The sequence below is a fragment of the Streptopelia decaocto genome (genome assembly GCF_964273445.1).
Source record: "Streptopelia decaocto genome assembly, chromosome: 12".
Lineage (NCBI taxonomy): Eukaryota > Metazoa > Chordata > Aves > Columbiformes > Columbidae > Streptopelia > Streptopelia decaocto.
Window position 1 is genome coordinate 10,367,216 of NC_138667.1, and position 12,016 is coordinate 10,379,231.

Sequence of the window (12,016 nt, forward strand, 5' to 3'; positions counted from 1 at the left end):
TATATACCATTTCCAGTTAATGCCAATAACCAAGCAACTGGCACTGCTAGATCAGATAATTTTCTGTCGTCTTGAGTGAAGAAATTATATTTCCTCTACAACAACTCTTGTGTTCAAGTGCCATCAGAAGTCCCGGCCAACACACATTTAGTATTTTACCTGAATTCTGCTCCTAGCAGGAAAAGCATACAGTTCAACAGAATAGTAAAAACCTGACATTACCAAATATAACCCTGGTTTCAGCCATCAAATTAATTACTGAAAACACAAAAGGACTGAAGGATGATGTTAACTTCAAGCCAGAAGCGTTTAAAAACTTTCTGGCTTTTGCTGAACATCAGTATCTGTTGCATTATACAGAGCACATATACCAACACGAGCCAGCATTTCTTAGAAATATATCCTTACATTACTGCGTTTAGAAATTAATGCATTCACTCCATAATAAAATTACTGCCTTGTCAAGGTGCTCCCACATCTCCCCGTCCAGCTGCTTTGGGGAGCTAAATTAGCAACAGCAAACACATTTCTGTGATGTCATTTTACAGCATTTGGTTATTCAAAGTTGCTAACAGCCTGCAAGAATTCAACTGTTCAATCTAGAAACTTGAGAGCCTGTTTCCATGAGAAAAGGACTCTGGAGCTGGACAAGGGACAAGAGCTGCCCTGAAGTTAAACCAACCTGGAGAACGACTGTGAGTCTCGGAGTGAATCACTCAGAGTTGCTTTGCTTGAAGAGTTTGTATCCTGCCCCATTACAACCACAACTACATCTGATTTGAATGAAACTTCAGACTTAATGATTTTCATGCCAGCTATTTCAGAAGCACTGTCATTTTCTTCAACACCCTGTTATTTCATTCACTATCTCCCAAGTTTTTGCTCCAATTCCAAAAGCAAACTTATTTTGAGGAAATAGACTGCTTCCAAATGGCTTTAGAAGGGCCACACACTTAAAACCCTGAACAGACTTAAACCACAACCTCCAGACATCCTCGTGTTTGAGGGTGTACGTCTCCAGAATCCCCATCTCTACGTACAAAAGGAAAAGGCAAACGAGATCAGCACTGAAGATTCAAACGGGTTGTGTTGGTTTTTTTTTTTCAGAAAACTATCCCTATAGTAATGATTTCAAACAAATAACAACCTAAAACAAAAACACGACGGCAATAAAATAAAATCTGATGAGCTCTTCAAAAAGATCTGCAGCGATATCGGTTGGCAGGACGGTGTTGCCTATCCCAAAGCTACAGCAGTTTATCCCAGCCAGGGCTTTGCTGCGAACACCCCACAGCCAGAAAGCTCCATCCTTTCAGATTCCAAAACAAAAGCCAAGTTGTGATCGCTGGGACGAGGAAGAAATTTTTTGTTGTGGATTCATTACTGCGTAATTGCTGCAGATTGCATCTTTGGAATACTATGGCAGAAACAAGTCGGGAAGATGTGGTGGCTCCCCATGTTACCATCTAATGCTTTGGGTTTACATTTTGAGTGCCAGCCCTCCAAAATATAAGGGATGTGTGTGTCTACTGAAGGAAAAGGAAAATCTTTTCATTGATAGGAGACAGGGAAATACAACTGATACTGTCAACTGTTGTCAAACTGATAGCAAGGAAAGAGTTTCATGTTAAACTATAAGAAAAAAACCCAAACATTTACCCATTTTCTCAATAAAATCAGGGTTAGGAACACAGTGATAAGATCAGAAAGGAACACCCCTGGGTAAGGGACTATTCATGGGACCAGAATGTGGAAAATTCCATAAAGCACAAATGTTGCTAAGAATATTCAAAAGTCAAAGCTTTCTGTGGGTGTGCATGCACAGAGATGTCAACACAACTATTTCACGATCACCGAAATTGCTACTAGCCTGCATCCTCTCTGAATGGCTATTTTTAGGACCCAGCCTTTCATGTGGTATAATGATGTGGATTTTACAAGAGCATTTATAATGTGTTTCATATGGTGTACAGTCCCAAAGAAATTGCTTCGTATCGGAGAAAGTTAAACAAAAAGGTTTGGGCAGTTTTAAAAAAAGAAAAGGTCTTATTTTGTATTATTACTTCTGTTTCAGATTTAGGGTTCATCCACATATTTTAATTTATCCGGTGTGACAGCACCGGCTGTCCCAGAGAGACACTCGGCACAGCACGATGAGATCCCGCAAAATGTCACCTGGATTTCTGAAACGGCGCATCCCTTTGGACAGGGGGATTTCAAAGCTCGCAATGCCACACAGGGTAAGTTATAGCAGGAAGGCAAAGCTCAAAGGCCAAATTTTGATCTAGGGTATGCTGGTCTCAGGGGCTATGCACTGTCTGCATTGGAACGTTAGAATTAGCCTTTCTTCTTTTAGGGTGAAGTCATACAGTGTGAGGTTTGTAGAAGACGATGACTCCTCCTCACTATCTCTGCTCCCATGCCAGTAATTCCAGGGCAGCGGCACGTAACGAGAACCAACTCATCAGCCTCTCCGTGCTAAGAACAACAAATTTTCATGTGGTAGATCTTACGATGGCTTATTTCCTAAACATGAAAGCAATCCCCACAGTGCCATCTCCTCAGTGTTAAAATAAAAATTCCACATTTTTGATCTTTTCTTAGCATTTTGCTGGGACAAGCATCTCCACAGCTCTTCTTCCACCCGTGTGTTTATAATTGCATCCCCCTCGTGTTGAGACAAGCATACCTTACAATCCTGGGCTTTCACGTTTTGCTTTTGTGTAAGTCCCATCAGAGGAGAACCTCTGTTTACGCTCCTGTGTGCTATTCCTCAGAGCAAGCCACAGCAGAAAACAAATTCAACATATAGCATACAAGTTTAATCACTTAAAAAAAGGTCTTTTTTTTTTTTTTTGGTCAGTCCATGATTACTGTGTAGCTCTTTAAGGCAGACATGTACTTTGTATATTATAGTCCCAGATTCTCAAATGGAACAAAGGAGATACTGTTGAGACCTTTTTTCCCCTATCATTTAATCAAATGTAAAGTTGTTATAACCAGAGGGGAAAAGTGCTCTAGATTCTAGTATCCAGCTTTACTTTGGTTTCAAAAACTTACCACATTATTGTTGAGTTTATTGTTTCGTTTAACAAAATACTAATTTGGGGACCCCGTGAAACACAATGAACCAGATTCTTTTCATTGCAGCCAAGCTGTGTTTAGCACAGAAGCGGTGGATGGGCAAGGAGTCGTGGTTTAAAGCCACTTTGGTGACCTCTTGCCCAGCATCTCCAGCCAGTGGGATGCTCTGGATGGGTACCGCTAGTTCTGCTGGGTTTTGCTAACCCTCCTCATCCTCAGCCTTGATCAGATGTCCCACTTTCTCTGTGAAACCACCTCGCAGAAGCATTGTCGAACAGTCCTTCCAGGCCAGGCTGGACAGGGCTCTGAGCAACCTGATCTGGGTGAAGACGTCCCTGCTCATAGCAGCGGGGTGGACTGGATGAGCTTTGAAGGTCCTTCCAACCCAAACTATTCTATGATTCTGTAACTTTTGGAATGGTCACAAATTATAAAGACCCAAAGACAAAAATAAGAGAAAGGGCCACAGGCCAGAGCAGTGGTGAGTCGCTCCGTAAGGAGGTGAAGGTGAGAGCTCTTTCTCCAAGCTCATCGGGAGGTGACCAAGAAGCAAATCCTGCTGTAATCAAGACTCAGAGGCACATGATGTTGCAATCACTTCCTTTAGGAAATGAAGTCGGAGGGTTGTGAGCCAGCAACATGTGCTGAACTGGCAGGTCCCAAGGCAAGAAGGAAGACCTGGGCTGACACTGGGTTTGGTACAGACTTTGCAGGTTCCCAGGACGTCTCATCATTCACCCATGAAACACTCGCCCTGCCTGGGGGCTGGAGAGAGCCGTGCCCTCCCGGACAGACCGCTGGACAAGCCAGCAGACAGAACAGGCATTTGGTCTTTACTGATTCAGCTGGATTAGAACTGTAAACTAGGAAAGGAACAGCTCTGCATCCTGTTACCAACCCTCTGAGTCACCCGTCCTCCTACCAAACCTTCATTTCACCCTCCAGACGCAGGGACTAATGAGCAAGTATCATGTTCTAGCCTAGTTTTCCAAGGGAGATTTGGAAGAAGCTTGTGAGTTGGGCTCAGATGGCCCAGCTTGCTCCAACCTGGGATTTGGTCAGGCTGAGAAGTTTCCTCAGCAGCTTTGCAAATTGTTCAGGAACAACTGGTATCTAGCCTCCTGTTTTTGTGCCCTCCACCCGCCATTGGTAAATGATGAGGTAAGGGCATATATACATCAGGCTGGCAGAGATGCTGATGTAAGCCATCTTCTGGCACTGAAAGCAGTGAACTGCAGTGGCAAAAGCATGAAGATTTCTGTGACTCACGGATGGTGCAGGAGAGTTTAATTACTGAACGGCAGCACGTGCTCGACCCAAACCCCGCTGCCCAGCGCAGCCTCCCCGTGAGCACAGACGATGTTCACAGACGCACAGGTCCTTCCCTCACCTTCCCTACAGTGAATTAGTGAGGGGGCTCAAAGGCCAACCTCAGAGAAACGAAGACTAAATTTGGTCTTGCTGAATCACTCATGACTGAAGGGCAGAGAAAGAACTGGGGGTGTGAAATTAATAGGAAGCCATAATGTTTCCTCAAAACTGTTGATGTTTCTCTTGACTGTGTTTTACCAATAACCATCATGTCATGTACACAGAGACACACACCTCGGGACAGGATTGCAATTTTTGGTGTGCAGCTCACACCACCCATACCGTGAAAACCTGCTTCACTTGCAGATCATGTTAGAGATAAAGAGGGATTCAGCCTGCGATGAGGATCCGGCCCTTCACAGATTATCTACGAGAGGAGACAAGAGTCATCCCTAAGGACCCAGCAATGTCTGTTTAGTCACAGGAACACACAAGGTTAGTTGGGCAGGTACCTCCGAACAGCAAATGCCAGCACAGCTGACCGTAGGGATTTGTCAGAGTTTCCACTCGAACACAGGAATTTAATGGTGCCTGTAGACTTATGGCAGGAGAGGGACTGCAAACAGCGAGGTGACGCGGGAGCTCTGCAACGCCTTCCTCACTGCCCTCCCACCACTCCCCCATTCTCTCAGTTAAAGCTTTGGAGACCAGACCAGATCCATTCTTTCATCTTGGACACATCATGTCCCGCCAACCCCAAAATCACTCTGCTGTTCACTGTCAAAATTTCAAAAATATTTATCATTAACATGAATGAGCTTTGGGAGCTGAGGTTGATGCTACGTTTTCGCTTTTCTCTCCAAATTCTCAATCAGTTGAGCTACTAACACTTCACAAACAGCAACAGTTGGAAGCTTGCAGGAACGGTGCCTTTACCACACATAACCTCATAACAGGTCCCCACCAACAAAGCATCCCATGCCTGGGAAGCCAGTCCCAGGGTAGCCTGCGAAGGAATCCCAGGGGGAGAGCAGATATCGTTAAACTGTTTGAATCACGTGTGCACTTACTCACATGCTTGGATTTACATAAAACTTGCTTTTGTTTCCCTGTGACATTTTTCTTTCTCTTTTTTTCATTCCAAACAATTTTAAAAATAAGGTTATATTAGACCACACACAGGCAGTGCTGTATCATGTCACTGCTTCTTAAGCAGAACTCTCTAATTTATTTCAAAGGGAAGTTCTGCTTCAAAATTGAGGGTGTGATATGAACTCAGAAATTAACACAAGAATTTTCCTTGGGGGGAACCAAGGCTGAATCAGACATGCAATAAATGACCTCGGAAGCCCTGTCTGTGCCTTGGTACATCCACCTATTCGACATTATGCTTTAATATAAAAAATTATTTTCACCATTATCCTATTTCAAGCTAGGTAGAAGAGCTGGAAGAAGTGGATTCAGTCTGGTCAGGAGGGAACAAATTACTCATCTGTCTGTCTGCCAGGACGTGCATCAGCAGCCACCGCACTCCTAATGCTTTCTGCTGGGAATATAGCAATTTATGGGAAGAAAACACTGTCCCAGCGAGGTCCTGTCGCTGCCAGGGAACCTGGTTGGGATGCTGCTGGCACTGCTGGGAACACGTGGAGCTCCCATTTGCTTGCAGCTGCCTTCCCTCCCCGCACAACATCTGGAGAGGGACGCAGCAGCCCTTTCACAGTGACAAATCCCCATCACGCAGCAACTCCAGGGAGTTTTGCCACTGGTTTTAACAGGATCAGAGCTCGACACAGGAAAAAGCAATACTAAACTGACAGTGCAAGCTAGGACAGACAAACCTCTCCAGAGAAGCAGCTGAGCTGCAGATTTCCTTCCGCCAACTGCTGCGGGGGCAAGAGCCTCCCGCAAAGGGATGGAGCATCCTTGGGGGAAGGGGCTGCAGCAGAAGTGGCTGCGTCCCAGGGCTCAGCGGCTGTTGCCTGAGCTTCTGTCCTGCAAAGGGCGGCAGGAGACTCCTAGCTCCATGTATTTTGCTTTTTGACCTCGTGATAGACATTTGGGACCTGTGGCCCCGGGTCAGTAGTAACTGCGCTTTCATCTTGCCCTGCCCCAAGGGGACATTTCAAAGCCACTGAACAGACACCGAGCTCGAGGAGCCTGGCTGACCACAGGGACCTGGCTCTGAGCATCGGCGTTATTTCCTTGGCCTGCCATCTCATCTGGCGACTTCAGATGTGCAGAGCTTGGGAAGGTACCACCACCCTTCTGCTCCCACATGAGCTCTGGTTAGACCACTTAGTAATTAAGATTACGTAGTGTCTGTTTTCCGAAGAAACAGAGGCTCTTGGACCTCTTTTTCACACAGACAGAAAGTCCAGTGCCTCAGCTTTACACATAAAACATTTTAATGCTGCCTTCACACATCTCCCATGCTCCCTACACATAACAGAGGTGAACAGAAGGTGTAAAGAGTTTCCCTGGGAGCTCTCCCACTGACCAGAGTGAGGAGAGCTTTGTGCCCTGCAAATGGGACAGCACAGCTCATTCCCCTATTTTATAAACCTATTTACAAAAGGAACTTAAAGGAACTTATAAATGCTCCTTTTACCACTTAACTACCACAAGGTACAAGATATAACAATGTTCAGAAAACCCCCTCGGGTCTAAACTAAATTATACAACTGTAGCAAGAAAAATATTTTAATCTGATCAAAGTGTTAACATGTTTGACCATGTCTGACCTCTAATGTTTGTAACCACCTAAAAGGCTGATGTTCTTACTAAGGATGTACCTTAATTTGATTTAAAGTCATTTGTACTATTTAAAAAAGGATATAGTTTTATGATTTTATATTTCATTTAGAAAAAACAGTTCCTCAACTTGTTAATATTATTTGGAAGTTTCTTGCAGATTTTTAACCAGTAAATCCTATACATTTCACCCTGGGAATAACTGGACTTCGCGAGAGAAAGGAGACTCAAAGGAGCCACGAACCACCATGCACATGATGCCTGAGAGCCAAGTGGGGAGCAGTTCTCCTGGTGCCTGGCAAAATGCTGAGATTTCAGATGCATGCACAGTCTGTGCTGAGATGCTCTTAACACACTTTCACTGACAGCATGCCCTCTCCAGCCCAGCCAGCTGACGGGGGGTCACAGCAATGTCCCAAAACACAGGACGCCCTGTCCCCAGCTCCAGGAGCACCTTCACTCACACACCCTGGCCACCCCCAAGTCCTCCTTTCTCTCTTTGACAGCTCTGCTGCCAGTCCAGGCCACTTATGCCTGCTCAGACCAGCATCCCTCTAGCTGAATTACCCTGATCTGGCGTTTGCCACCTGCAGCAGAGGTGGCCCACACAGCTGAACACCCGGGGATCTGCCCGCTGCAGGGTGGCTCTTGCCACGTCCTGGGGACATCAGCTGGGCTTGGTGTTGCTGCTGATGTCAGGTACCCGGACACATTCAGTGCATCACTCTGGAGCGACACCAGAGCATGCAAATAACACAAGTGGGTGTGTTTTGGTAAAAGAGACAATTCTAGCAGGGGAGATGTTGGTAGACTAGCTGGATGCTGGGGTGAGCAGTCTAACAGTTAACAGGCTACAACCACCTTGAGGGAAACAAAGCAAAAGTGATGCTGCTGAGAAAATAAAAGAAGGAAGCAGGAGGCCAGTAACGCCGGTAGCAACACACCCAGCAGGCAGGAGCTCCGGGCCAGCTCCAGCACCGCTCGCAGCACCCGGCCGGGTTCGGAGGAGCCCGCAGAAAATAAAACCTGCAGCCTCGATGCTGGCCACCCTTCGTCTTTCAGGGAGCTGTGTCATATTTTTCAATTAGTTAAGTGTAAAGCCCTGACAGTTTGCCAAAGTACTCCAGGGTTAATTTTTTTTAATTTTTATTTTTGAAGATTCTGAAATTAATCCTAACTGCAAACAACCATTTCCAGGAAGCCTCATTAAGCAAAATACAATCTCTACTATCAAATGCACGCATGACTGTGATACATAATCCCATTCACTTGCACAACCCTCCTCCCTGACTCTATTTGTGCTAAAGCATAAATTAAACAAACTTTTATCAATGGTTAAGTATAGGCAATCTTTGGTCACAGATCTGACCTCCTCAATTATTGGAAACAGCCACTAGATTATAGCCTGTGCTTTATATAATATACAGAGAAGCAATAAATCTATAAGAGCAATACACAATTTACTATGATAATCTTTGCACAGTCAATACAAACACAAGACAAAATTGCCCAGAAAGATAAATTGGAATAGTTATGGTACCAAATCAAATAACCAAAAGATGAGTCTTTATCTGAGGAAGAAATCTTCCCATGTCTGTTAGATAACTGATTTTTAGGTGAAAACATCAAACCAGCTTTTGAAGTCACGCAACATAAACCACCGCAGGAGCCGAACAGGCCAAAGGCAAAGCCGGCTGAGGCAGTGGATGATTTCTGTGGCTCTCGAGGGGACAGGATCATTCCTTCTCTGCTACTTAGTTTTCTCCCCTCCGAGTTCTGCACAGCCTATTTACTCCTGTCTGTTGCTCCAACAATAACCTCTTGGGTTCTTATTACATTATCAAGGGGAGAAGCAATTCACAAACCACAATCTACTTTTTAGCTTAATTGCTAATAAATAGGCTTTGGTACTTTGTTGCCCATCAAGTATGGGTTTATTAAAAGAAATATTCTATTGTAGCAAGTAGTTGCTGGGCTAATGTAACTCCAAATTTACCCAGATTCTATACCAAGGAGCAAAGTAAGTGCTTTTAAATAAGACAAATTTTATATAATCATTTAAAATGTATCAAGAAGAGAGAGGAACTTAATATTTTAGAGGGGCAAGGGGGACACCTCGTACTAGGAGGAAGAGATATGAGCTGGAATGCAACAGAAGAAATGCTTATTTTTATTAAAACAATGTACATTGGCCCTGCCTTGCAAACACATCTTTTCTTGCTGTAAACCCAAGGAAAACTTCGAACTTTACTGCCAGATCCTCAATATCTGCACACCGACTTCAGCAAAGCCGCGACGGTCTGCAGCAGGGAAATCGGCTCCCGAGAAGAGCACGGGCAGGCTGGGGACCCATCTCCTGCCGCTCAGGCCACTGATCCAGCAAACAATATTCCATCACACTCTAGAGTTTCATCCCCCACAATCCATCCCTTTTTCATAATGCCAGTTTAACATCCTAATCCTCCAGTGAACAAAGGGTTAAAATTAAGCTGGGCGTTATTTATTTTTTTAAACTACAGGTTAAAAACTAAACCTGAAATAAACTAAGTGATGTTCTGTTCTCCTTTACCGGCTGCAAATGCAAAGTAACATCCAAAATGAACGCAGCAATGCCAGCTCCCCAGGAGCGACATGAGCACAACTGCCCACTGCAATGTCGTGACATTATTTTCTGAAGTTCTGATGGAGATGGTGATGGGAAAAGACAGCTTTTGTAGAGAAGCCTTTAGTTTAATTATTCAGATAGCAAAATTTACAAACATTAGAATATACAGAATTACTGAAGCCAGTTTGACGCGAGAGGGAGAAACTTTACAGAAAGAAGACAGGAATAGTCCCCCAGCAGTATTAAAGCTTTTCCTAAGAACCTCTGTTGCCATTTTAGAAGCAAAAGATAAACTTTCTGGGCCATCATCCACTACAGAGCCCTAAACCAAAGGCAGACCAAAACCTAGCTATTTTACAAGCAGATTAACGTCAAACTAAAGTTAAGCTGTGGGATATATCCGTGAACACAAACACCAGAAGCCGCTCGCCTCCAAAGCCTGGGGCCCAGAAAAAGGAAGGGGCATTCTTACATTTGATATTGGGGTTTGATTGCTGGAGGAGTAAAGGGGAACCTAGAGGATGGGGAGGTTGGAAAAGCAGCTCCTCCAGCAAACTGGGAGTGAAACTGACACTTGCCGAGCATCTTCCCCCATTCCCACTCCTCCTCCCTTCAGCTTGGACAGAATAGTGCCTGAGCATTTTAGAAACAGGGCTGCAATTTGTCAGAAAGAAAAGCACATGTAGGTGCCTGCACAATACCTGCAACATACTTCAGCAGTGAGAGAGGCTACAAAACTTCTCTATAACGAGAGGATGAACTCACCAGAGGTGACATAGATCCATTTGGCAGATAAGGGTCTGAAAGCATTAGGAACGGGTAGCCAGAATACGCAGATCCTTTATACATCCCTGGGTCCTGATGCTTCATACCTGTTAAAATTAAAGATCCCCATCACTATTTGCCTTATGACAGGTGACTCCCCTGCCTGTTGAGAGCTCCCAAAGAGGTTATAGCACACTTTGGGAGTCTTTTTGCCCCATATTCCTCAGAGAGGGTGTTGGGGGGATGCCAGGGTCCCCTGGGGGTGCACCAGGAAACCTCGCTGCTGACAGCTGCAGCTTTCCCGGGCGGGCTGTGGCGGCCAGGCCAGCATCCTTCACTCCCAGGGGCTGCAGGGCAGCAAGCTTGGGGACCAAGGGGCTCACTGACCCCGGTGATGCCAAGCACTTGGAGAGGGCGAGCTGGGGATGCCAGCAGGGACCAGGGATGAGGACACACACACACAAAGACGGGGTGATCAGTGCCACTAACCATCATCCATGTGGTCCGGGAGCTTCTCCTGATAAACTCTCTGCGGATCCTGCACACGCCTGATGGCCTGCATGGGGAGGAGAGAGAGAGGCAGAGCGGGGGGTGGCGGGGCGGGGGGCGCGGGCCCGGGGCGGGGGCGGCGGGGGCGGCCCGGCTCACCTCGGGGTCGGCGGCGGCTGCGGCCGGGCTGCCGCTGCCCTCCGACTCGTTCACCAGCGAGGACTTGAGGTCGGCCAGGTCGCGCTCCGTAAAGGCGTTCTCGGGGATCTTCTCCTCCTGCTCGCCCTCGTCCTTGAAGGCCAGCATCTCGTCGGTGGCCCCCAGGTCGTCCCCGCCGCCGCTGCCCAGCTGCGGCATTTTCCTCCCGCCGCTCCCTCCCGAGCCGCGCAGCAACTTTCCCGGCGAGTATTGTTCTCCGCCGCCCGGATCAAACCCTTCGCAATTATTAATTTTTTTTTTCTCCCTCAAATTTTGTTTTTCTCTTGGAAAAAAAAAAAATAAAATTGCTCCCTCTTGAAATTTTTCTTTTTAAAGTTTTTTTCCTTTCCTTTTGAACTTTTAAACTTTTCCCTTTAATTTTGTCCCCCCCCTTTTCAAACTCCCTTTAAATCCTTTCTTAAAAAATTAATTATAATTGTTTTTTCCTTCTTAAAAAAATTCTTTTCCTTCCCCCTCCCTCCCCGGCGGCTCACGGGGGGCTCTGCGGGCGGGCGGGCGTCGCGGGATGCCGGGCTCGACAGGCGCCCACCCCCGTGCCGCCCCCCACCCCCCCCGAGCCCCGGAAAGTTTCCCTGGGAGCAGCGGGCGCCGGCGGCAGCCAGAGGCACGGAGCGCCCGGTGCCTGAGTGCGAGCGCGGCGGCGCGACGGCCAAGGGCTGCCGACATCAAAGCGGCCGCCGGGTGATTGGCAGCTCCGGGGAGGGGCCGGGGGCGGGCACACACACACATACACACACACATATATGTACACACGCGCTCCGACGTGCCTGCCTTAAAGGGACCGCCAGC

The 12,016-nt window shown here is 46.5% G+C and overlaps 1 protein-coding gene across 3 annotated transcripts in view; it reads right to left on the bottom strand.

The window, feature by feature from the left end:
• The window catches only part of TCF7 (transcription factor 7), a 67,803-nt gene extending 56,064 nt beyond the window's left edge, over nt 1–11,739 (bottom strand). For all 3 annotated transcript variants that reach the window (XM_082063752.1, XM_082063751.1, XM_082063750.1), the window contains exons 1-3: nt 11,168–11,739; nt 11,009–11,075; nt 10,520–10,626 (exon numbers count right to left, since the gene is read on the bottom strand). In XM_082063752.1, coding sequence (XP_081919878.1) covers nt 10,520–10,626; nt 11,009–11,075; nt 11,168–11,365 — 372 coding nt within the window. In that variant the 5' untranslated portion in view covers nt 11,366–11,739. The remainder of the gene's footprint in view (nt 1–10,519; nt 10,627–11,008; nt 11,076–11,167) is intronic.
• Nucleotides 11,740–12,016: the final 277 nt, after the last annotated feature.